The sequence below is a fragment of the Muntiacus reevesi genome, chromosome X (genome assembly GCF_963930625.1).
Source record: "Muntiacus reevesi chromosome X, mMunRee1.1, whole genome shotgun sequence".
NCBI classification, from domain to species: domain Eukaryota; kingdom Metazoa; phylum Chordata; class Mammalia; order Artiodactyla; family Cervidae; genus Muntiacus; species Muntiacus reevesi.
Window position 1 is genome coordinate 50,195,994 of NC_089271.1, and position 26,716 is coordinate 50,222,709.

Here is a 26,716-nt window from a genome sequence, read left to right on the forward strand (position 1 = left end):
TGGTCTTAGAGGACTAGAGGGTGGGGTGTAATTAGAAGAAGGTACTTAGAATGACTATAAGTTGTGGATTTCTTTTGGCTTCTCTGAGGAAATCTTAACTAGCAGTGGGGTAGGATATGGAATTTAGTAATAAGTGTCAGATAGAATCTGACTTGTCTTTCTGACCTGGTCAATCAGCAGATTATTTGAGGTAAAGATGTTCTTGTTACAACCAACATAGGAATTAGGAGGCAACTAACCTTGAACAAGTGACTCTTCATTTTTAGCTTATCATGTTTAATGGTAAAACCTGGATTAAATGGAGTAAACCCTTTATAGCATATTGGAGTTAAGTCCAATATGTGTCATACTTTATGTCTACAGTCTTGGGGCTTTCCTTTATAATGGAAGTGGTGATTCTTATTATATAATGCTTGTGAATAGATACTTGTGGGAAAGATTGCAAAGTTCTGAATGCTGGGGGTTGCCAATAACATTATAATATAAAGAGAAATTACTCATGAGCCCCCCCCTTTTTTTGAAAAAATCACAAATGACAGTCTCTTCTGGTCTTTTTTCTTATATGTTTAAACAGTCAGGATCAGAATGTTTAGAAAGTTTTGTGTTCCTTCAAGTATTATGAGTATTTACCATGTCATGTATATATTATTCCATCTTTTCAATGTCCCCTAGTTTAAGTATCATGTATTGTTGGCCATTTATTTAAATTATTCCTAGTGATTTCCAATTACATCAATAATGCTTTACGTAGCCCCTGTAAGAGGAACGATTAACTTTGTTGCTATGTTTAATTATTCCATCTTCCCTGGATGATTATAAAGGTTCTCTGTAAATCAGAAGCTTTTAAGCTAGCCTAGATGACAGTTCTTAATGATATTAATCATACTAGTAATAGTTTCCACAGTAAGCACATACTAATGTACACTGTGTTGGCACTGTATATTGCTATTAACCTGGATATATAAATATTGTTATTCCCTTTGACCCAAGAGGAAACTAAGCCCTAGAGAATTTAAATAATAATATGTCTCATATCACACTGGTAAGTGATGGAAGTGGGATTTGAATTCAACCAATTCCATTAGTGTTCACTCTTTTGTTTTATACCATACTAATCCTTGAAACTGAGTAGAAGTTGGTATTTGTTTTCTCTTTGATTAATCAATCAGGAATTGAAGCTACCTTGTGCTTGGGTGGTTGAATCTAGTGGCATCCTTAATGTCCTAATCAAACTCTTGGAAGTGGTTCAGCCCTGCCTACAGGCCGCCAAGGAACAAAAGGAGGTCCAGACCCCAAAGTGAGTGACCCTGTATCTCTCCTGGTTTCATTTCTATTTCTCTGGGCCTTTGGGCCCTCAAGTTTAGGACTTGAATCATGCAGTTTCCTGGGACATGTATGGGATGAATCTTGGATACCTTTTATGGTTTGAAAATTGTGTGGTACCTGATAAAATCAAGGTAAATTTTCCCATGTCGCAGAGGTTTCTGGTTTGCCCAGAGTAAATCATTTCTTCTCTTTTAGGTGGATCACTCCAGTGTTGCTCTTGATTGATTTCTATGAAAAAACAGCCATTTCCTCAAAGAGGAGAGCCCAAATGACTAAGGTACATAAAACGGTATATATATAAAACGGTTTTATATACCGTGTATATGGTGAGCCGAACAGCTGAGCTTCTTGAGACAAGAATAGACCAGAAGAGAATATGGGATAGTGGTATTAAAAAAAATATAAAGCTCTCTGATCAAGGCATAAATCTCTTGGGATCTTGATAATTAGATTTCTCTTCTGAATTGGAAATTAGAATTTAGTTTTTTTATGGAGCTGCTTGCCAAAAGGTCCAAGAATTTACCCTGGAAGTGAATGTTAAAGAATTGTGCTGTCTCCAGAGGAGGAGTGGCTCTTCTGTTATGTGAAGGGCTGATTGTGCAACAGTTCCTCCAGAAGCAAGTGCTCCTTATATAAAAATTATATATGCTACATCATCTCAGTACCTTCTCAGAAACAGAACTTTTGTTCCAGTACATTTAAAATAATGTTTACCTTTTGTGGAAAATAGTTGGAAACAAAAGGAAAGGATCATAGGGTAAGAGTAGAGAGTGTTTTGTGCCTGTGGAGAGGCTCAGTGATGTGAGGGATAAGGTATATGAAAACTGCTCTCTTGGTTTGCAAAGTATAATAAATGTCCAGTATATTTCCTTTTCCTGGGTTAGCTTTAGCAATGAACACTAATGAAGTTACTATTTCTTCTAATAGTCAACATTATAAGGAAATACAGTAAAACTTTGTGCTCTTGTATTTAGTACCTACAATCTAACAACAACAACTGGCGCTGGTTTGATGACCGCTCTGGACGTTGGTGTAGTTACAGTGCAAGCAACAATAGCACTATTGATTCTGCCTGGAAATCTGGAGAGACCAGTGTGCGTTTCACTGCAGGCCGAAGAAGATACACTGTCCAGTTCACTACAATGGTACAGGTACATGCTCTCTCAATGCTGTAAACTTGATTGAAGGAGAGGAATGTGTTAAGTATGCCTTTCCATTTGCTTCTTCCAGAACCAGCAGTCCTGACATGTTATGAGGACGGTATTACCATTACTAATGGTAATGGGCTTCCCTGGTAGCTCAGACGGTAAAGCGTCTGCCTAAAATGCGGGAAACCTGGGTTCGATCCCTGGGTCAGTAAGATCCCCTGGAGAAGGAAATGGCAACCCACTCCAGTATTCTTGCCTGGAAAATCCCACGGACTGAGGAGCCTGGTAGGCCACAGTCCATGGGGTCACAAAGAGTTGGACACGACTGAGTGACTTCACTTTCTTACACTTTCACCGTTACTAAATGGGGTGTAGTTTTCAGAAAACTGAGTCTTTCTAAAGCTATATTTTAGGCCAGGAGTCTTGGCAATTTGATACTGTCCCACCTGGAAATCAATTTAAGTGTTCAGTCAAGGATTAGGGAGTTGTTGGGATATGGGGTCTCCTCTACTGGAAAGTTTCATAACTTGCTGTAGAGCCTTGTGTATACCATTTTCTTTCTTAGGACCTTCAGACTTTCTTTCTGTAAATAACAGGGATGGGATAAATTGCCAAAATTCCTTCCTGTTACAGCATTTTGCCACTGAGTACCAATTCCCACATTTCCCCTTACAATTCTTTTTTCTGTAGAGATATTTTTGTCTGCTTGAATTCCTAGGTTAATGAGGAAACAGGGAACCGGCGTCCTGTGATGCTGACACTCCTGAGGGTACCACGGTTGAATAAAAATTCTAAAAACAGCAATGGACAGGAACTAGAGAAGACACTGGAAGAAAGCAAAGAAATGGATATCAAACGTAAAGAAAATAAAACCAGTGGTATGGACTTTCAGTTTTGAATCTTTCAAGGAGGGTCTTACAATAAAGCTAATGTGCCTTTATGGCTTAAATTCTGACCAGTTTCATGATGAGTGATTTCTTAACCCTTCACATTGCTTGGTTACTTAAAGACACATAGTTCTCATTTTTATATGCTTTTTCATCTGGTCTTTGAATTGGTGTTTGGTATATTTGTTTTAAGAGGACCCAAGTGTTTGGTTACTTCAGAGGGAGAGGATGGAAGGAAATGTCAAGTTAACTGTCTGAACACTTACTTTTCCCATTTGTAGATACCCCCTTGGCCCTAGACAGTACAAATACTGAAAAGGAGACAAGCCTGGAAGAAACAAAAATTGGGGAGATCTTGATCCAGGGCCTGACAGAGGATATGGTGACTGTATTAATCCGGGCCTGTGTGAGCATGCTAGGCGTCCCTGTGGATCCAGACACTTTGCATGCCACCCTTCGCCTATGCCTGAGGCTCACCCGAGACCACAAATATGCCATGATGTTTGCAGAGCTGAAGAGTACTCGCATGATCTTAAATTTGACCCAGAGTTCAGGCTTCAATGGGTTTACTCCCCTGGTCACCCTTCTCTTAAGACACATCATTGAGGACCCCTGCACCCTGCGCCATACCATGGAAAAGGTAAGACTTTGGAATCCGATGCTGGTTTAGCTTTATATCATACTTTGTTCTCTTTGGTCTCAGAACAGATTGACTTCTGGTTCTTCTTCGGGTATATAGCTATGTGCTATAGATATGCTCTGCCCAGCAAGATTTCCCAGCTCTGTCCTCAGGTGCTTGCTTAGATATGGTAGATAATCCCATTGAGTGACATTTAAAAAGTACTAGAAAATAGGATTTTTTACCCCTAAATTACTATAGTGATAGCTCTTATCCAGAAAATCCTCTTCACCTAAGAGCCTATTTTCCAACCATTGTGTTTTGGGAATTGTAAAAATAAAGTTTATCCTTGAGTAACAAGTTTGAACTGCACGGGTCCACTTACATAAAAGATTTTTTTTCCAATAGTAAACACTAAAGTACTACCACAGTCAGTTGGTTGAATTCGCAGATACAGAACCTCAAATATGGAGAGCCAGCTATAAGTTATACATGGATTTTCAACAGCATGGAGGGCTGGTGCCCCTAACACCCACAATATTCAAGCGTTGACTAGGAAAAGCTTTTTACAAATACACATTGTGCACATAAAAACTGAGGTTTATATGTTAATTTTAGGAAACACATAAAGCAATAGAAGAAAGTAATTACAAAAATAAAAACCTTTATGACATCAACTTAAGACTACAACAGAAGGATTAGGGGCTTCCATCTTACTAGTAAGGCTTTTTCTCCACCATACTTTTTACAGACTCTTCTTTCCTCTGCTAGTTCTTTGTCAGCAGTCATCAGGTGAATGTTACTGAACTTCTCTACCAATTTCCTCTCTTGGAACCTTGTTTCCCACATTTATATGTAGTGTTGCTATTCACATTTTTGTGCATAGCTTTGTTATATTTACGATTATTTTTCTTATAAATGCCTAGAAATTTGATCAAAAGTTATAAATTCTTTTGGTGCCACTTCATACTTCTTTGTGTATATGAGTATATATCTCACATTCTTCAGATAATTCTTCCTCAGTCAGCTTATTTGATTTCACCTGATAGGAGCAAAGCCAAAAGAAGGAGGGCTGTTAAAGACAGCATGTACATTGATCCAATGTTAGGAGACAGCCCAGCAGAGAAGAAACAACTATATACACAGATAGTATTCTGACTTAAAAACACTTTTAAAATGTTTAAAGCTTAAACAACTTTTTGAATGCTAGGGAAAAAAATACAGGTTCTTGTTGGGTAACAGAAAACTTTCTAAACTTAAAGGAAATTTTATTTGGGGGTATAGGGAACAAAGGAATATCAGTGGCAATTTTAATGTATCGAGTGGCAAAATGTAAATACTTGGTAATATCCACTGCAGGTACAGGAGTGAAGAACTAAGCATACTCTTACTTTTTGCAGGAGTGGAAATTGATACAACCACATTGGAGGGTAATTTGGTATTGTCAGTTTAAGATACTCTTTGACCTAGAAATTCTGTGGCCAAGAATTTATCTGATAACTAAAGTCAAGTATGCCAAGGTACATATACAAGAATGTTCACTGTAGAACTGCTTGTAATACCAAGACTAGACATCCAATGCCCTACAAAGGACAGAATAAATAAACAATGGCACATAGTGGAATTGTACTTTTCTGTATTTAAAGAATCAGAGTTATTTTACGATTTGGAGCCTGACAGGCAAGATAATGGAGGTTATTATGCTAAACTGAAGGGTATGGCTGTAGTGTTTACTATTGGAAAAAAATCTGCGTATAAGTGGACCTATCCAGTTCAGACCTGTTATTCAAGGGTCAACTGTACTTTTACAACCCGAAAACACAGTGTTTGGAAAATAGGCTCTTGGGTGAAGTAATCCTACAGGGAATGATCTTTAAAACATGAACTTGGTGAGAGGTGTCCTAGTCCCTTACTAACAAGTTTTAGTTCAAGAAACCTATACTCCTGGCTGTCATTATCCAAGACTGATGATTGACTTTGAAGCTTTAGTTTTGTTCTTATACAAAATGGGTGTCAGTATTACATATTTTTAGAGTTTGAACTATTCTGATTTAAAATTGGGACTGCATGTGGAAAGACTCAGAACTGGCACTTAAATTTGGGAGCTTTAATTTGGAGGAATGATCTGTGAACTAGATATGTTTCCCAGTTTGTATAAGGATTGCATATCATCTAGTCTAATAGTTGATGATTTGGGGGGGTATGCTGAATGTTGTAACTTTTTTATAAGCCACATTTTTTTGAATTGTGAAGGACTAAAATTCAAAAGACCCAAGTATGTCTTCCTCCCAAAGATCAAAAGACTTTGATCCACTGTCTTGAGGGAGAGCTTGGTTGGTATTTTAATCCTTGGTAACTTCCTGGACTGCAGTTTTGTTTTAGAAAGTGGTCTTTAATCAGGAGTGTCCTCCTCTTTACTAGGTTGTTCGCTCAGCAGCTACAAGTGGAGCTGGTAGCACTACCTCTGGTGTTGTATCTGGCAGCCTCGGCTCTCGGGAGATCAACTACATCCTTCGTGTCCTTGGACCAGCTGCATGCCGCAACCCAGACATTTTCACAGAAGTGGCCAACTGCTGTATCCGCATTGCCCTTCCAGCCCCTCGAGGCTCAGGAACTGGTAAGTTTACCCTTCTCTGGCCTTTGAGACATTGAGGTCTGTGGCTTAGTATAACTCAAAAATTTTTCTGTGAAGAAGCCTGTAGCTTGGAAAACTTCCGTAAGCAGGCATTGGAACATTGGCTTGTTGATCATATGGGTCAATTCAGAGGTAATTCAGTAGCTTCTCTGGTCTTTGCCCTGTAGTAATTCCTGCCAGAGATGCCAAGAACTCATTCAGTCTAGTCCTTGCCTTCAAAGAATTTAGCTTAATGTGACAACAGGGATTACAAATGGAGTGAATAGTTTACAGGTAGAGTGATAACTGAGGGATAAGTAGTGGACATGTGACTTATACAGTAGGAAGTACGCAGTATCATCAGTATATTCTTGCCAAAAATATTTGAACTATAATTATGAGGGGAAAATTAGATAGGTACAAATTTGAGACATTCCATAAAACAACTGGCCTAGACTCTTTTCCAAAATATTAATGTCAAAAAGGGGGGGGATGCAAGGATCTCCTAGATAAAAAGAAATGAGAGAAACCAGCAACCTTAATGGGATGCTGACTCTAGATAAAGGAGATTTGGAGAAATTAGAATATTTACTGTGTAAAAGATAATATAATTGTATCTGTGTTAAATTTCTTGAGTATTATTGTATTCTGGCTGTATATGAGAATATCCTTGATCCTTAGATTCAGGTAGATGTATTTAGGAATGGAAAATGGTGATTCTAGATGAAAAGTATATATATGGATATTTTTGTACTAACCTTTCAACTTTTCTTTGGGGTTTGGGGGTTTTTTGGTTTGTTTTTTAAATTAAAAGTTAGGAAAAGGACTGATTATTTTGGGAGCCCCAGCCTGACCCTGCCTGTGCTCGGCATTTCTCATGCGTGGTCTCTTTTAATCCCTAAATTTTCAAGAATGAGAAAATTGAGGTTTATTGAAATAATTTGGCCAAGATCCTGTCACAGAACTTGATTTTAAAGCCAAATGTCCCCAAATCCAAATCCTGTATTCTTTTTTTTTACTATTTGATACTGCTGTGTTAAATCCTATGGGATTTAGGGAAGGTAAAAGCCAACTTTTCTAAGTAGACTCCTTAAACATTGTTTAGAAGTGACCCTCCACTTCTTAGTCTTTATCAGCTACCAGATGTAGGTACCTGTTCATTATTGACTGATTTTTCTCTGTCTCACTTTGACTTAGCTTCAGATGATGAGTTTGAGAATCTCAGAATTAAAGGCCCGAATGCTGTACAGCTGGTGAAAACAACCCCTTTGAAGCCCTCACCTCTGCCTGTCATTCCTGATACTATCAAGGAAGTAATCTATGACATGCTAAATGCCCTGGCTGCATACCATGCTCCAGAGGAAGGTATGTAACTAGCCCACCTGAGGAGGCTGGCACTTTGGTTAGGTCACTTTAACCAACCCATGGCTTAGTGAGCACTCAACTATTTCCCCATGCTCTAGGAATCAAGATGAATAAGATACATAGCCCCCTTCTCTAAAGAAGTTAATAGTTATACAGTATGAATGATAACAGTCTGACAAAGCATGTGACCAAGGAATGATAAAATGCTGACAAAGGTCCATATAGTCAAAACTATGGCATTTCCAGTAGTCATGTGTTGATGTGAGAGTTGGACCATAAAGAAGGCTGAGCACCGTAGAATCGATGCTTTTGAACTGGGTGTTGTAGAAGACTCTTGAAAGCCACTTGGACAGCAAGAAGATAAAATCAGTCAATCCTAAAGGAAATCAACCCTGAATATTCATTGGCAGGACTGATGCTGAAGCTGAAGCTCCAATACTTCGGCAAAATCTGATGTGAAGAGCCGACTCATTGAAAAAGACCCTGATGCTGGGAAAGATTGAGGGCAGGAGGAAAAGAGGGCGATAGAGGATGAGATGGTTGGATGGCATCATCAACTTAATGGACATGAGTTTGAGCAAACTGGAAGATAGTGAAGGACAGGGAAACCTGACGTGCTGCAGACCATGGGGTTGCAGAGTTGGGCACAACTGGCGATTGAATAAGAACAAAAATGAATGATGAGGATAAGGAGATTGCCCAACTCTTTTATATTAGACCACATCCCATACAGGCAAGAGTGAACAAAGATTAAAAAGGAGATAATAGCATCTTATGAGCAGGTTGAAAATAAAATACCAAGTTATCTGTAATGTTCTCATAAACAAAACATCTTTGTTGCCCAATATTATAAGGTATAGCTAGGCTTCCTGACCTTTGAAACCACCATCCCTATCTTTTGTCCTTAGTTAAGGTGCTGCTTTTAAGTATTGGGAAAGTGATAAATGAATTGCTTGGAACCCAAGGTTCTATTCCAGTCAGATACTTCTGGATTTTATTCAGGACATATTTATTTGATAGGTCCCACAGAATTGCCAAAAATTAGTGAATAGTGCATTTAGCAAGTCAAGAAAATCTGAGTCTTTACTTGAGTGCTTTTCATTTATACAGCACTCTGATCCTTATAAAGCTTCTTGCTTTTCCCACAATTGGAAGACCTTTACCCACCTCCTGAACTCTCCTCCCCCCTAAAAAATAATTTAGCTATTTATAGTAGCCATTTATTGACTTCCCACTGTACTAGGCAAAGTGTCAGGTATGTTCATTTAAGCTTAGTGACAGCTAAGGACAGTGAGGAGACTAAATTGCCAATGATCACAAAACTATTGATAGAATGAGGCTTTCAATCTTGCTTTCTCTACATTTCTCATTCTTAAAGCCTAGCAATATTACTATGTAAACAGTTGTAGCAACTTGAAGCAAAATTGACCAAGCTACCAGATGGGCATTAACATTGCACAGTCTGAAAAGTTTTGTTTTGTTTTTGTTTTTCTAGCAGACAAATCTGATCCTAAACCAGGGGGTATGACTCAAGAGGTTGGCCAGCTCCTGCAAGACATGGGTGATGATGTATACCAGCAGTACCGGTCACTTACCCGTCAGAGCAGTGACTTTGATACACAGTCAGGATTTTCCATTAATGTAAGTCAGTTCCAACCTTTGATTTTCCTTCTTTTTGGTACCTATTATGGGATAAAGGGTTATGCCAAGAATATTTCAAAGGTGTTAATTTTGATGTATCTATAAATTATCTATTTCCTAAAAGTGAAGATTGGGTTGTCCCTGGGATTTTCTTTTTTCTCCTGGGATTAGAAATGTTTCTTTAATTCATTTTTCATTCTCATCTTCCTCTGTTCTCTTTTCTGCCAGTCTTCTAGTGGCTGTTTATAATGATACCTTCCCACAAGTTATAGTATATAGATGGGAAAGGTGGTTAAAAGATAGTCAATAACATTTACAACCAGTACCCTGAAAAGGAGTCCTGCCACTTGGGGACAATTGTCTTTAAAATTAATAATGGCTCAGGAGTTTTCTTCTTCCATAGAGTCAGGTCTTTGCTGCAGATGGTGCCTCCACTGAGACTTCCACATCTGGGGCATCCCAAGGAGAAGGTAATGGGTTCACTTTTCTCTTTTGTTCTTATTCATTGAGAGGACAACTTGAAGCAACTGGGTGTCCTGACAGGCAGTAGAGGAATACAGGCATAATTGTCATGTTTACTTGCCTAAGTGAACTTTGTTGGGGATGAGCTCAGCATTCTGTAAACAAAAGGTCCATCCCAGTTATCTGAGACCAGATTAAGTCTTTATACTCTTCAGGAATGCAGAAATACATGCAGATCTCCTGAGAGCCAGCAGTTCAGGACTGTAGACCTCATTTCTTACCATTGCTACCAGCTCCAGAAATTACAATGCTTTCTATAGGGTCTTTAGAAGACTGCCATTTGAATGCCCCAGTGAGAGCTGGTGCAGCACAACAGTGTTATTAAGGAGCATCCATTAATGACCAGAGCCAGGTAAATCAAAAACCCTGAACCCAAAGGGCTCAGGCCAGCTCTCCGTATCAATGTTTCACCCATGCCTGTTTTCTAATTGAGCTATATTCCATTTCATAGTATGGCACCCTGGCCCTGTACCCACCCCTCATTATATGCTAAAATTAATGGAACTGACCATAAAAAAGAGTGAAATTTTGCCATTTGCAGCAACATGGATGGAATTGGAGGGCTTATGCTAAGTGAAATAAGATAAATACAAACACAAATATTGTATGACATCACTTTTACATGGAATCTAAAAAGTAAAACCAGTGAATATAACAAAAGAAGCATATTAACATACAAAGAACAGGCTAGTGATTACCAGTGGGGAAAATTAGGCAGGGGCAGTATAGGGGTAGGGGATTAAGAAATTCAAACTATTAGGTATAAACTAAACTACGAGGATATTAATAACTACAAATGAGGTATAGCCATTAAAAATTGTGAATCACTGTATTATACACCTATAACTGATATAATTTTGTGTGGCACTGAAATTCAAAAGGAAATACAATAAATAAATAAAGCCAATGGAACTGTAACTTAACAACCCAGTAGTGGTTGCTATGGTAACATCCTTTGGTTCTCTTCTTGAAACCTCTGCATATATTTCTTTTGGTAGCTTCCACTAAGACTTATTATAGAACCTTTGTGCCAGTGACACTCTTCTAGCTATAACATTTGCATGGTGAATTCTTACTTTCTAGCAGTTTCAACAGAGCCCATTGGCTACTTGCCAAGAATTAGAGAAATGTCCTGTGGATGAGACAGTTCAAGAGCTGCTGCTTCTTGACAGGAAAGAGCTTTGAAATCCAAGTTAAGATGTTGTCCTTAATACCAGACTAGTCCATGGAGATAAGTTTAAAAGGCTAGTAATTAATAAAATATTGGTTAGTTCATTTTGTTGGACTTACTGCTCGTATGTAGTATATAGTATGGATGATGGTAGTATCATTCAAGGGAAACATCATTGCCTACTGTGTGACAGACTGTGTTTTTGTTTAGTCGCTCAGTCATGTCTGACTCTCTTTGCAACCCCGTGGATTATTGCCCACCAGGCTTCTCTGCCCATGGGATTCTCCAGGCAAGAATACTAGAGTGGGTTGCCATTTCCTTCTCCAGGGGATCTTCCTGACCGGGGGATCAAACCCATGCTTCCTGCATCGGCAGGTGGATTCCTTACCACTGAGCCACAAGGGAAGCCGTGTTGGACTATAGGAGACACCAGAATGAATCAGACTGGTTCCCTGCACTTAAAGAATTTTGTCTAGTGAGGGTAACATGCACTGTTGTATTTCTGGAACATTATAAGAGGAGGGAAATAGCAGAAGATGTGTGAACATACTGTATCCACAGATTACATCTGAAACCTGAACATCTTAGTTATCTGTCCTTCTACTGCAGTAGGAGGAGGACATTCAATTTGCACTAGTGGCCTGAAGTGATATCCTTTCCACTGACGACTTGATTTTGCCAATATTCCTGTGTGGAATTGAACCAGTGTTTGGCTCTTTTTCAACAGTGTCAACTCCGGAGGAATCTCGGGATGGGAAGAAAGATAAAGAAGGGGACCGGGCCTCTGAGGAAGGCAAGCAGAAAGGCAAGGGCAGCAAACCTTTAATGCCCACCTCCACTATTCTTCGGCTTCTGGCAGAGTTGGTGAGATCCTATGTTGGTATTGCTACCCTGATTGCCAACTACAGCTACACTGTGGGCCAGTCTGAGCTGATCAAAGAGGTAATATTTCTAATTTTTGCTTAATATTTTATACTTGCATCATTTGGATGCCTGCTATGTGTTGGATACTTTGTTAGGAATCCATGCATGCTAGCCCAGTGGTGAGAGGCAGAGGCCTCTTAAGGCATGTTAATGAGCTCGCCTTTTTTTCCATGATGTGGAGCCATCAGGCTCACTTGCCAAGGAATGAGCTAATACAGTTTATTACTTTGTTTTGTAGAAAATCACTTGGTCTGCATTAGACTGCAAAAGGCAAGGTTGTAGTCAGACCAGTCAGGACTGCTAATATAGTAATCTAGGGTAATATAGGATCTTGATGAAGTTAGAGGGGGAAATGAATGAGTTGAAGAGAGATTTTAACAGTAGAAATGGATGAGATTGGATTTGGAGGGTAAAGGTGAAATCAAGAACTCAAGAGATGTTTCTTGTTTTATGTTTTTTTTTATCTTTCATTAGAAGAGGAAATGGTTCAAAGAGAAAATGTGGAATATGAGAGGTATCTGTGGGTCACCTACGTAAAGGTATCTAGGAGACAGGAGAATAAATGAAATACACAATATTGGTGTTTATCTTCCAGATGTATTCACACCTGAGCAAAGACACCTGATGTGGTAACAGTATTGGTAATAAATAGAATATAAAAGCCTAAATGTTCATCAGTAGAGCATGGGAAAGAATGAAGTCATATTTTATATGTCCTGATACAGAATTATCTTCAGGTTGTATTTTTCAAGTGAAAGGGCACTTCAAGAAACCATGTCATGTTCCCATATATGTAAGAGGGGTGCCCAAGGAGGGTTTTTCACAAAGGAGACCTTCTTTTGACAGTTACATAGTTATTTTATGGTTAGTAAACAGTAAAGGGTGTGAGTAGAACAAAGGCAATCATGTTGCAGACAAAGCAGCTTCCATTTTTAAGCTATTTTTATCTTAATCCAAACTTTAAAATTCATACAAAAATATACAACTCCTAAGTGATTCACCAATTAATTTTTCTTGGATGAGTACCACTCAGATAAAACATCAGAAACCCCACAAAAGCTACCCCATGCACATCTTTGCACATCTCCCCTTCCCCTTTAAACTTCCATAAAGTCACCATTATTTTACGTTCATAAATTGATTTTATACTTTCTATAAGTGGAATCTTATAGTATGTCCTCCTATATCTGGCTTCTGTTGCTTAACGTGTTTGCAAGATTCATCTTTATGTGTAGTTGTAGTTTATTTTCATTGCTGTATAGAATTTCATTATATGAATGTAACACAATCTTCTTATCCATTTTAGTGCTTATAGACATTTGACTAATTTTCCTTTTAGAAGTATTATAAAGTAGTACTGCTATAATCAACTCTTATACATGTCTTGGTGAACATAAGTTCATTGATTTTTGTGTATGTGTTATAAATTAATACATGAATTCATATATTTTCTGTTGGATGGTATATGCGTAGGAGTAGAATTGCTTTTGGTCTGTTAAACTTTAGCAACAGGTGTCAAGTTTTCCAGAGCAGTCATGTCAATTTATATAATCACCAGCACAGCCTATGGGTGTTTGGATTATTTCACCTCCTTGCCAGTACTTGGTATTCCTGTTTTTCATTTTAACTATTCTAATAGGTTCATACTGGTATTGTATTGTGGTTAAAATTTCCTGTCTTTCTTGGCTATATTCTCTTTTGTGAAGTGTCCAAGTCTTATTCTTACTTTCTTCTGAATTCTTTATATATTCTGGATATAAGTCCTTTATGGAGTATGTGTATTAAATATACATTAGCCATCTATTTCAAAGCTTATGCCAGTTGTTGTTATAATAATAGCATACTTGTGGAATAAGACATTTAATTGCAAATTTGTGCAATTTAATGTATCAAGGGACCTACTTACTGGTGCTGGATACTCATAGGTGCTTTACAGATACTATTGATAATCCTCACCTCAGCGCTGCAAGGTTGTTAGTATTGCTCTCCTTAAGAGAAAAAAGAGAAGGCTCAGAGGGGTCAATAAATTACTCAAGGCCACACTGCAGAGTAGCAGGACTAGGATTAGAGCCCAGATCTCTGGTTTCAAATCCATATTCCTTCCACTCAGTCACGAATACATGATTCCACTCAGGAATTGTTGCCCAAATTGCAAGGCTTTTATTCCAGTTTTTACTGATAATGTCACACTTTTATTCAGAAAATTGTTTTAACTTTGTGTTTTATTCACTACTGGGAATTTTTTTTATCTCTAGTAGTTTTGTCTTAACCAGAGTCACCCTATCTAATTTCACAGCGCCTAGAATTCTTCAATGCATTTTTTAAATTGAGGTAAAATGCACATAAAACTAAGCATTTTAAGGTATACAGTTGTTGGGATTTAGTGCATTCGGTGTTGTGCAACCATCATTTGTATCTAGTTCCAAAATTGCTAGTGTGTTTTGATCCAAAATCTACATGAATGACAACAGAGCTAAGTTTCTAAGATACAGAATTATCAGGTCAGAAATCATTTTTAGAGGTTGGGGAGTCTGACTTAATTTTCTCCCCTGTTATTGGACCTTTTTTGCTATTTTAGGTAACCCTGTGTTAAATATTTCTGCATATCCATATCTGTGATTGTGCTGTGTGTTTCTCATCACGTGCCAATTTCTAGCTCAGGATCCTGGGCACATTGTAGGTTTCAGTACTACAATTTATTAGAAACTGTGGAGTAATTGTAGCATTGAATTAGGATTCAAGGCTTGAATCATCACCACTGACTTAAGTTCTTTGTGCAAGCCATGTTTCTTTGGGCCTCAGATTGATGAAGATATGTAAACTTGTGAGAAATGAACGGAATTTGGAAGCATAAAACCTATATTTGTATTCCCCATCCCGAACCCCCCTCCAATATTGTAAAGTAATTAGCCTCCAACTAATAAAAATAAATGGAAAAAAGAAAAAGAGAGGAGTAAAAAAAACCTATATTTGTTACTCACTTAGCTTGCACCTTTAAGCTTTGTTTTTTTCATCTATAAAGTGGGCCTGATAATCATTAACTGAGTGAGGATCAGTTCTGTGTGCATGCACCTTGTTGATGTGCAAACAGTATGGCATAATCATGCTTGTGAATAAATGTCATGATTAATGACTTTTCAGGACTGCAGTGTGCTAGCTTTTGTCTTGGACCACCTTCTCCCGCATACCCAGAATGCAGAAGACAAGGACACACCTGCGCTGGCCCGCCTGTTCCTCGCAAGCCTGGCTGCCTCTGGGAGTGGCACAGATGCCCAGGTGGCCCTTGTGAATGAAGTAAAAGCAGCCCTGGGAAGGGCACTGGCTATGGCTGAGAGTACAGAGAAACATGCCAGGTAAAATCCATGCCTGACTTAGTGCTGATAAACAATAGCATCCCCTAACTCCATTCTTGGCCCATGGAATTCCTTGCATTTGAACAACAGTTCTGGTCATACTGGCACTGTACATTCTCTGGTTCTCAGATAGTTCTAGTGCTACAAAATACCCAAAGGACTAATGACACTTGGAGGAAGTATGTAAATGACTTAGAGGGAAAAAAATGTATGTTTTCATTATATTACTAGGGTCTTCAAGCAAAAAGTGGAGGAGGTTATTCAACTTTACTTTTTTAAATTATGTTTGAAGAAAATGTACAATGCCTCCACCCAGGGAGTGAGTTCTTACCTGATTAGATGTTACTTCCAGATGGAAACACAAAGGGAAGAGGGTTATCTGAGTCAGGTTAGTGAAGACATGGCCTAAAAATGGTCTGTGTTCACATGAAAGAGATGTCAAACTTCTCTCCCAGACTTCAGGCAGTGATGTGTATCATCAGTACTATCATGGAGTCCTGCCCCTCCACCTCCAGCTTCTACAGCAGTGCAACAGCCAAGACCCAACACAATGGCATGAACAACATCATTCGACTCTTCCTGAAGAAGGGACTGGTTAATGACCTGGCCAGAGTGCCTCACAGCCTGGACCTGTCCAGGTAAAATTATTCCTGAGCTCCAGCCCCAGACTTTTGCTCTCCCTTTAATCATGCTGCATATTTCTCCATTTGCCTAGTGTTTTACGTATCCTTGTCAGATAAGTAGTTAGCCAGTATGATAGGGAAAGTTTGGATGTAGGTGGAAACCTGAGTTCTCGGTATTGTTGCTTTTAATTTTAAGCAAGGCACTTTCCTGGGGTGGGGTGGGTGGGGTGGGTGGGGCCTTCATTTTCTCATCTGCTGAAAACTCAAGAGTTTGACTGGATCAATAAATTTTTTTTTTAATTTTCATTTTATTGTTGTTGTTCATGAATTAATTTGTTGAAGTGACTTGACCTGCAGAACATTTTTCCTAGGTTTGGTTCACTTGGTTATATGCATTATAGTTTAACTTGTTCCCTTTATTCCTGTTTGCTATACATTTGAAGGTAGAGACTTAGTGAAGCAATTTAAACACTACTGACTAGGTTGTATCATAGATGGTGTACATCTCATATTGTATCGGGGGGGATGCATCTCTCTGAACTTCCATTTAGTCATGGTAAAATTGACTACTAGGGTAGAGTGATAATCATCATTGTACTATTTTTCTCCTTCTTAGTAGAAAACTGTGTTGTTACTTTGGCACTGTACAAATGTCTGGTTCCCTATTAACCATGTTCCTAGTGAATGGTCTTAATTTCTTAGAGGGTTATCAGTGACATCTTTCTAATTTCCATCATTCCTTCTGTTATTAGCTGCTATATTTCTGTGATTATAGCTCCAGTTCAAGAGGGAAAGTTGGTTACCCTATAATACAGTTCCTACTAAAAAGGGAAGATTAAAAACTTTTTTTTTCCCTTCAGTCACCAATCTTCAGAGTAAGTCAAAATGTAATAACCAAAAATGGGCCAAACTCCACCTCAAATACAAGCTCTGGCTTTCTATTTTCTAAGTAGTAGTATGGACTCATGAATTTTCCTTGATTTTTAAAATCTGATTGAATTATTTAGATCATTACAGTTATCCTTTGCATGCTCATCCTTCATGCTCTTTTTCATTACACCTTTGAGCTTGTGGGACCTCTTCAAGCTGACTTCTCTGTCCTTTTGATAAAACCTCATCAACTTTTTAAAATATTTAAAACTATGAACTCAGAGTAGTATAATGAGCACTGTATGCCTCATCTAGATTAACCAGTGGTTAGCATTCCGAACTGTCTGCTTTATTCTTCCCTCCCCTCCTCTTCATGAGCTAAATCGTTTAAAGGTTTTTATAAACATGACACTTAACCTCTGAATACTTGAGCATGTGTCTCCTAGGAGCAAAGATTCCCTTACATATCTAAAATACCATCATTACCTCTAAGAAATTTATATATATACATATATATAATGATACTATATACTTCATACTAATACATACCCAATTAGTTCAAGAATGTCTTTCTCTTTATAGCCTGGGGGAGAGTGTGTTGATCGAGGATCCAGTGAGCATCACTCATTGCATTTGATTGTCATGTATCTCTTATTTTTTATGACATTTGACTGTTTTTAAGAGTCCAGAATGTCAGATGTCTTATAGAAAATCCCATAATCTGGATTTGCCTAATTGTTTCTTCATGGTTAGATTCAGGGTAAACTTTTTTGGCAAGAATACCACATAGGTGGTGTTTGCGTTTCTCAGTGCTTCACATCAGGAGACACACAATGCCAATTTGTCCCATTATTGGGTGATGCTAAGTTTTATCACATTAGTTAATGGTTAGAGTTCCCCTTTGTATTAACAAGGCTTCCTTGGTGGCTCAGATGGTAAAGAATCTGCCTGCAATGTAGGAGACCTGGTTTCAATCCCTAGGTCAGGAAGATTCCCTAGAAAAGGGAATGGCTATCCATTCCAGTTCTTGTCTGGAGAATTCCATGGACCAAGAAGCGTAGTGGGCTATATAAAGTCCATGGGGTCTCAAAGAGTTGGACACAACCGAGCGACTAACATACTTTATATTAACAGGTCATCCGTGAGGTGATGGCTTTGAGTTCATGTGACTATCCTGTGCCCTGAAGATTTTTTTAACTCAGTAATTTTAGCATTCATTAGTGATCTTTGCCTAGATCACTTAACATTGTTGGTTGCAAAGTGACAGTTTTCTGATTTTCTTGTTCCTGTTTATTAGCTAGCATTCTTATAGTGTATAATCCATTACCATCTTTATTTTTGTTTGATGCTCAGATTTGGCCTGTTGTAATGACCCCATTAATTTTTTAAAACCTACTTGATTTTGAAGGCCATTTGGCACAACAAGTTGTCTCAGGCTCACCTTGTACCTTCCATGCTCCATTCCTGGAATCAGTTGTTACTCTGATGAGCCGCCATTCCTTTTTAGTGTGGATTTCTGTGCTCAGTTCATCTCTGTATCTTCCTTTATCTCAGTCCCAACATGGCCAACACAGTCAATGCTGCTCTGAAGCCTTTGGAAACACTTTCCCGGATTGTGAACCAGCCCAGTAGCCTTTTTGGCAGTAAGAGTGCTTCTAGCAAGAGCAAGTCTGAGCAGGATGCCCAAGGAGCTGCTCAGGACTCTAATAGCAACCAACAGGACCCAGGTAGGGAATCAGAGCCAATGGACTGGAGAGCTGGCCGGGTGGTCATAGTTATTTTATGGGCATGACATCACAGCTGTTCTGGCTTGGTATTGTTTCCCTGGGAACTTGCTGGCCTTCCACAGATCTGTCATAGTAGTGTGGGAATCTGCCCCACAAAGAATTCCTTAAAATTGCAGCCTTGTTTGGCTATCCTCACACGTAGCCTTGTCTTTTCCTTTGTCACCCATTCATTTATTCTCTTGAGAACTCGTAAATTTGCCCAGGGAAGGGACTTTATTGTTTTCATGCTTTCCTCATGGTGCCCTGCACATAGGCACTCTTTTGATTATTTTGCTGGTTGGTTGATTGTTTCAGGCGAGCCTGGGGAAACAGAAGTGCAGGAGGAGGATCATGATGTCACTCAGACAGAGGTGGCAGATGGGGATATCATGGATGGGGAGGCTGAAACCGACTCAGTGGTGATTGCTGGGCAGCCTGAGGTGCTCAGTTCACAAGAGATGCAGGTAGGGAGGCAGATCACCCAGCATATACCCCTACTGTGGCGCTGAACCAAACCCCCAACTGGTGTGGGTGGGTGAGTACTTTAGATCTTTGCCATTAGCTGTCTTGTTTTGCAGAGGAACACAGATAATATGCTTAGTAGATGCTCAGTAAATGTGTCTGAATTGTATTAAATGAGGGGTGGGTACAGGGCCAGGATGCCATTTTATGAAATGGAATTGATTCCAGTAAGAAAACAGGCACAGATGAAATGTTGACACAGAAAGCTGGTCTGAGCCCTTTGGGCCCAGGGTCTTGATTTACCTGACTCTGGTCATTAATGGATGCTCTTTAATAACACTGTTGTGCCTATAGCACCAGCTCTCACTGGAGCATTCAAATGGCAGTCTTCTAAAGACCCTATAGAAAGCATTGTAATTTCTGGAGCTGGTAGCAGTGGTAAGAAATGAGGCCTACAGTCCTGAGCTGCTAGCTCTAAGGAGATCTGCATGTATACCTGCATTCCTAAAGAGTATAAAGACTTAATCTGGTCTCATATAACTGGGATGTACCCATTTGAAAGACAGTCTTGAGTGTAGATTGGCAGCACATGGTAGTTTCTGTGCTCTTAGCACCAAGTGTGTGGTGCTTATGTAACATCCTCTGTCACATATTACCCTAGAAATATATGCTCCCTTGCTGGCTTTTTTTAGGGTTTTAGCACTAGCACAATGATAGACTTGTGTGCATCCATATATATGTTCTATTTCTCTCCAGGTTGAGAATGAGCTGGAGGACCTGATAGATGAGTTGCTTGAGAGGGATGGCGGATCTGGGAACAGTACAATTATAGGTGAGAGCCCCAGAACTGAGTATAGCCTCTTCCTTTGCCTCAGTCTCTCTTGGGAGGACCCTTTTTCTCATCATCTGCTTGCTCAGCTCTGCCTAAGGGCTCATAGCCAGCCTAGCTGCTTGTCTCGATGTTGACAGTCTTACAGATGAGAAATTCACAAGCCATCTACAGACCTGTGGCTGGTCTGAAGTGTTGCCTGTGTAGGGGAGGTGGAGGGGGTGGCCGTCAGTATAGATAATACATCAGGCACATCAAGAGTGTTTATTCATGGAGGCTTAGAGGAGGCTATAGAGGCTGTAGGATGAGAAAGTGCTGTCCTTTCAGTTCTTCAGTGAATCCAGGGGCTTTCTGCCTCTCAGTCTCAGTAGTGTAAGAAGAGTGAGCATTCCCTAAGGATAGCCCTTTTTACAACTCAGAGGGAAAATGACAAAGGTACTCTACTGTCACCATGCTCCAATGGTATATGTTACTTGTTTTTATTTTACTGATGAAGGAAATCAAATGATAAACTGAAGTCGACATGTATTCTTAAATTTGGCGAGGCTTTTTCACACCCATTATCCTCTGTGGTTTCACAGTTAGTGGGATTGGCAGGGCAGATGTGATCATCCCATTTTACAGATGAGGAAACTGAGACTCAGACGGTAAAGTGACTGGCCAAGCTCACCTAGCTAGTCAACAGCAGCGAATCCAGGTCTTCGCCCTCATCCAAAAAAAAAAAAGAATGGATATCTGCTGGGTGTACATAGCTACATTAAGTGCACCCAATCTGGAAAGGAAAGTCCTCTGTTGTTCAGTGAAGGCTCTGCTCTGTAACCTTCAGTGAGCAGAAGTGGAGAGGATGAATCACAAGAGGACGTGCTGATGGATGAAGCTCCTTCCAACCTCAGCCAAGCTTCCACCTTGCAGGCCAACCGAGAAGGTGAGAGTGCTGAGGCCAGCAAGGCCTCCCTTCTTGCCCTGCACGTCTGACAGACACTACACTAGGGTTTTCCTGGAGGCAGCTGCCCACATGTGCAAAATAAGGAAGCGTCTGTCTGCATGCGCTGACCTACACCATCCACTTTTATCCTCATCCAGTTTTTCGAGTAACATGTTACTACTGCTTGCCCAAAAGTCTGTCACTTCTTACTTGGTTCACTTTCTTCTCACCCACCTGCTATCATCGCTCCAGATTCCCTTTTACCAATAGGATGCAGTCAGTAGCAAAGTAGGGCTGGAAAGGCAAGAGGGCACGAATAGACTTGGCCAAGTCCTAGACCATGGCTTCTCAAGCACCACTCTATAGCCAGCCTCCACATTCAGCCACGTGGCTCAGCATATGGATGCACTGATTGGCACTCTTAGGAAATCGGGGCTGGCTCACTAAGTCTGTACATCACCCTAGATCTGGTTCTTCCTCTCCTAGAGTCAAATACCCCATCACCTTCCCACTCAATCTGCTGGCCTGCACAGTAGCCTGTTTTCTAGCTACTCAGTATAGTCCTCCAATGTGCTCCCTTTGTTTTAGATTCCATGAATATCCTGGACCCTGAGGATGAGGAGGAGCACACTCAGGAAGAGGACAGCAGTGGCAGTAACGAGGATGAGGATGATAGTCAGGATGAAGAGGAGGAGGAGGAGGAAGATGAGGAAGATGATCAGGTGAGGGGGGACTGTGTTTGGGTTGGTTCAGACAACCTCTTCCATGGGAACACAGAACTGGAGAAAACCAACAGTCCGGGTTGCTAGCCTCAGCACCTCCCTCCCTCATGTGCAAATGTGGCCATGACACCAGACTTCAGAAATCCTTACCTCCAGCAATTCTCCATCTCCTATTTTCCCCTTAAGGAGGATGATGAAGGTGAAGAGGGAGATGAAGACGATGACGACGATGGCTCTGAAATGGAATTGGATGAGGATTACCCTGATATGAACGCTTCTCCCTTGGTCCGATTTGAGCGCTTTGACCGGGAGGATGATCTCATCATTGAGTTTGACAACATGTTCTCCAGTGCTAGTAAGATACAGGGGCTCAGCTGGGTTTTTTCTCTTGATTCTTATACCCTGAACCAGAGCAGCTCTCAATCTGATACAGGAAGCACTTCTTAGCTGATTTCCTGGGGCAAGGGATATCTGAATCCATCTCTCTGAATAAGTGTATACCTAGAAGAAGAAATAAATTATGAGGCTCCACCTCAGTAAATAAGCAGCCAGTTTAGAGCCTGAACAACTTGATGATTTGCTTGAATTAACAAAAAAAGAGAGACCAAGGCCGACTGCATCAGGCACTCATGTGCACATAGGGCAATAACTAATCCTTTTGTCTGTAACACTGGATCTTGAGAGTTTCGATGGACACCTTTGAGCATGGCATTGGGGAGTAGATTTTGAACACATTCACTCTGTTCATCAAGGATGCATCTTTTCAGAGGAGAGAGTGAATCTCTTCCCTCCCTCCTCCACCATCAACATCAAAGTTCCGTTTTAGCATCAAGTTCTTAAAATCAAACTGTCTTGAGAAGGCAGGTCTTTACTCCCAAATCACAAGCATGATACAGCAGAAAACACTGAACTGTTCTGGTCTGTTGTCTTGGCCAAGTAGTCTCTTACCTCTTTGAGCCTCAGTTTGTCACCTGTAAATGAAAAATGTGGAAAAAATGGGGTGGATTACATAATTTTCAAGATACTTTCTATTCTGTGGTTTTCTTTGCATTTTTGTGATTTCCATCAGTCTTTCTTATAAGTTGAGCCTCTGTTCATTCAGCAAATTGAACAAATATTTGAGGAGTGCCTACTGTATTCTAGGTACTAGGGATATAGCAGTAAAAAAGAAAACAGTCCTTTTCCCTCATAGGAGATTATGGTCTATTAAGAATTATGAGTAAGCAGGCATTACATTGTAGTATGGTAAGAAAGCAGAGAGTAAAGGGTTGGTTATTAGGCCCATCTGTAGAATCAGAAGTAATCTCTAGGCCAAGAACAACAAAACAGGTGAAAAGTGGGGAGAGGTGTTGTCAAGGCGGCAAGAACAGCATGTTTCTGAGGTGCCAACAAGCATCACTGTGGCTTAGTGTCAAGAATGGACTGGGATAAGGTACTACTTAGGAGACTGTTGCAGTATCTAGGTGAGAGATGGTGGCATAAGCCATGGTAGTATCAGTGATCCTAGAAGAGGTGTGGGAATGAGGGAGAAAGGACAAAGCTCAGGTTTCCGTGTGAGGAAGTAAGGCCCAGGAGACATGGTTCTGCCTGAACAACCATGGAGAAATTTCTTTTTGGCACTGATCCCTTTGCATATTGTCCTTGCAGCAGACATCCCCCCATCCCCAGGAAATATCCCTACCACCCACCCACTGATGGTACGCCATGCAGATCACAGTTCCCTGACACTGGGCAGTGGCTCCTCTACAACACGTCTCACCCAGGGCATTGGGCGCAGTCAGAGGACCCTGAGACAGCTGACGGCCAACACAGGTCATACCATCCACGTTCACTACCCTGGGAATCGCCAACCCAATCCTCCTCTTATACTCCAGAGGTGAGTTACAAGGAAGATTATTGGGCTCACTGAGCTTTAGCATTGTTTTGATTTGACGGGATAATGTTCTTGTGACACACACAAATAATGTATTTGCCCTGTTTCTCTGTGGATTATATGTGCAGCCTTTGGGGAAATACCAAATTGTATACCATGTTCTTTTGCTTAAGTGTCCTGTGTGTAGATTCAGCAATCATTAAGTATCTCATATGATAAGCTTAAGCTTATGCTATATTTAGAGCTTAAGATACAGTCAGGAGAGGATCCCTGCCCTTGGGCTTTTAGTTTCTCGCACTAGGGAGAAACAATTTTTAGAGGTGGAAGGAAGAAGTATAGATGTCATAATGGTCAATGTACATATAGTAGTGGGTGTACAAGAGAGATATACCCTAATCCATGCTGTGCCATACCGTGCTAAGTCGCTTCAGTCGTGTCTGACTCTGTGCAACCCTATGGACTGTAGCCCACCAGGCTCCTCTGTCCATGGGATTCTCCAGGCAAGAAAACTGGAGTGGGTTGCCATGCCCTCCTCCAGGGGATTTTCCTGACCCAGGGATTGAACCCACATCTCTTAAGTCTCCTGCATTGGCAGACAGGTTCTTTACTACTAGCACCACCTGGGGAGCCCCTACCCTAACACAGTGCCTGATATCATTGATGCTCACTCTGTTGCAGGAACTATGGAGTAATATGCAATTTCAACCGAAAAAAAGTTGGCAGACTAATGGAGTAGTTAGAAAAGTAAGACTTATATGCAACATGATCAGGTCCATAATAATGTTATGCATTTCCTAGAGGATACAGAAAGGATCTCACAATAACAGGTTGCAGGGCCCCTATGAATATACGGTGACAATGGCACCCCACCATCACCCTACAGGTTGCTTGGTCCCTCTGCTGCTGCTGACATCCTTCAGCTGAGCAGCAGCCTTCCACTACAAAGCCGAGGCCGAGCCCGCCTCCTAGTGGGCAACGATGACGTCCACATCATCGCCCGGTCTGATGATGAACTACTGGATGACTTTTTCCATGATCAGAGCACAGCTACCAGCCAAGCAGGCAAGTTTATGTGGTGAAAAAGAGGGTAACGTTTGTCTGGTTCTTTTTCCGTGCTGAGGAAAAGCAGAATAGTATCCACCCTGCTTGGAGAAACCCCGTTTTACAGGAACCAGAACCACTCGGTGATTTAGCCAAAGACATTAGTACCTGTGATGTGCCAAACCTTATGATAGACATTGGGTCCTGTTAGGGAAATGCTGCAATTTTTGGATCAGTTGATGCATGACAAGGCTAAGAGTGTCACTCTCCTTGGTTTCTCTACAGGGACCCTATCCAGTATCCCCACAGCCCTGACTCGTTGGACAGAGGAATGCAAAGTTCTTGATGCTGAGAGCATGCATGACTGTGTTTCAGGTGTGTAGCAGCTTGGTTATCAGGGCAGTAGTGAATTTTCAAGGGCTGAGACAGTGCATGGAAAATTGTTTCCCTCATTTTCTGTGACCACAAGCTCTGCCTTTTGGCTTTCTCCCTACCTCCCCTGAGCAACCTCTGATCTTTTGCTTCTTTGGTCCAGTTGTTAAAGTGCCCATTGTCAATCATCTGGAATTCCTGAGGGATGAGGAGCTGGAAGAGAGGAGGGAGAAAAGGAGGAAACAACTAGCTGAGGAAGAAACAAAGATAACTGACAAAGGCAAAGAAGATAAGGAGAACAGGGATCAGAGTGCACAGGTGATTCCCATGAGCTGGGAGGATTCATCTTTGGCTGTGTCTGCTTTAACTTTCCCGCGGCTTTAGCATACACGTGGCTGGTCCCAAGAGTCATTAAAGATTCTAAGACATTCACATTGAACCTGAGAACTGATCCACTCCAAATTCACTGTACACGCATATGGCTTTTAGGGGAAAGACCAACCAAAGCCAGAGCTCCTAACTTAGCAGATACACTGTATAGTCTCTACTTTCAGTGACTTATAGAGTTAGACAAGAAGAATGACTTTGACTAAGCCCATGCTTTTAATGTTTCAATTCCATTTCAGTGGATTGCCTTCCCAAGTGTCAGGGAAACCTTACTGATAGGATTCCACTCCAACATTTGAACAAGTTGGGCTTAGGCTTCAAATCAGAGAAAACGTTTTATCTTGAACCCCTTCACCACATGGCATTTTCTAGGGCTCAATATATGAAATCTCTAACATGATTTTGGTTTTTCTGAAAATTTTGGAACCTTGAATAGTATAACTTTCAAATATATAAAGTAAATGCTGATAGAAGTGCAAGAAAATTGAAAAACTTGAGTGAAAGATTTTATTATACCTCACTCAACAGTCAGAATATCAAACTTAAAAGGATATTGAAATGTTCAATTATGGTAACAAGCTTGATCTAACTGACATCTTTGTAGAGAACTTTGACCTTTTAATAAACAGTAGCATTGTTTCAAACACGTTAAAAGGGTTGGGAAATAAGCAAGAGTGGTGAATGACTGAAAAACCTGGAGTGTAAAATAAGCCCAAAGAAGGGAAATATAGATAGATGAATTCTTGCTGGTCTCAACAATGTGTGTTCAGATCATGTCCTGTGCCCAAGTCCAGCTCCAATGTGGTTTTTATTATCCTTTCCTCTCATTGTTTAGTCAGCTCCCTGACAGCTTCCCCCTTACCTCCAAGCCATCTCAAACATGAGTTTATATTAGAGAAATTGGAGGTCTGTTTTCATGCTAAAGTGCTTATCTTCCATCCGGGTCATATGTGTCATATGTGGGAGATGGCAACTATTAGAGTTGACCTCTATCTCATGTGCTTGCAAAGTCCCACATTGGTCTGTCCATTTTCTTTGCAGTGTACTGCATCTAAGACAAATGACTCCACTGAACAGAACCTCTCAGGTAACTCTCCTTCCCATTTTTCCTTCTTGCTAATTATTGGTTGATTCTTTTTCCTAACCCAAGTAGCTGGCCCAAGTAGACTGAAGATGAACACTGGTGCCCTGTGGGATGAGGTAGTAGATTGTATAGTTTTAGGGTCATACCCCATCTTGGAGATAACTATACAGTCTACTGTCTTTCCCACGGTGG

General features: G+C 40.4%; 1 protein-coding gene across 8 annotated transcripts in view; it reads left to right on the top strand.

Annotated features, from left to right (window-relative positions):
- HUWE1 (HECT, UBA and WWE domain containing E3 ubiquitin protein ligase 1) overlaps nucleotides 1-26,716 on the top strand; it is a 152,356-nt gene that overhangs the window by 104,966 nt on the left and 20,674 nt on the right. For 7 of the 8 annotated variants that reach the window (XM_065916120.1, XM_065916121.1, XM_065916119.1 and 4 more), the window contains 23 exons: nucleotides 1,170-1,297; nucleotides 1,522-1,603; nucleotides 2,301-2,477; nucleotides 3,193-3,352; nucleotides 3,643-4,001; nucleotides 6,402-6,597; nucleotides 7,792-7,959; nucleotides 9,455-9,600; nucleotides 10,004-10,070; nucleotides 12,021-12,235; nucleotides 15,359-15,570; nucleotides 16,026-16,208; nucleotides 18,618-18,790; nucleotides 19,145-19,293; nucleotides 20,048-20,123; nucleotides 20,947-21,045; nucleotides 21,634-21,767; nucleotides 21,954-22,122; nucleotides 23,415-23,643; nucleotides 24,524-24,702; nucleotides 24,967-25,056; nucleotides 25,217-25,371; nucleotides 26,482-26,527. In XM_065916120.1, coding sequence (XP_065772192.1) covers nucleotides 1,170-1,297; nucleotides 1,522-1,603; nucleotides 2,301-2,477; nucleotides 3,193-3,352; nucleotides 3,643-4,001; nucleotides 6,402-6,597; nucleotides 7,792-7,959; nucleotides 9,455-9,600; nucleotides 10,004-10,070; nucleotides 12,021-12,235; nucleotides 15,359-15,570; nucleotides 16,026-16,208; nucleotides 18,618-18,790; nucleotides 19,145-19,293; nucleotides 20,048-20,123; nucleotides 20,947-21,045; nucleotides 21,634-21,767; nucleotides 21,954-22,122; nucleotides 23,415-23,643; nucleotides 24,524-24,702; nucleotides 24,967-25,056; nucleotides 25,217-25,371; nucleotides 26,482-26,527 — 3,592 coding nt within the window. The remainder of the gene's footprint in view (nucleotides 1-1,169; nucleotides 1,298-1,521; nucleotides 1,604-2,300; nucleotides 2,478-3,192; nucleotides 3,353-3,642; nucleotides 4,002-6,401; nucleotides 6,598-7,791; nucleotides 7,960-9,454; nucleotides 9,601-10,003; nucleotides 10,071-12,020; nucleotides 12,236-15,358; nucleotides 15,571-16,025; nucleotides 16,209-18,617; nucleotides 18,791-19,144; nucleotides 19,294-20,047; nucleotides 20,124-20,946; nucleotides 21,046-21,633; nucleotides 21,768-21,953; nucleotides 22,123-23,414; nucleotides 23,644-24,523; nucleotides 24,703-24,966; nucleotides 25,057-25,216; nucleotides 25,372-26,481; nucleotides 26,528-26,716) is intronic. The other variant, XM_065916125.1, reaches the window with a different exon arrangement.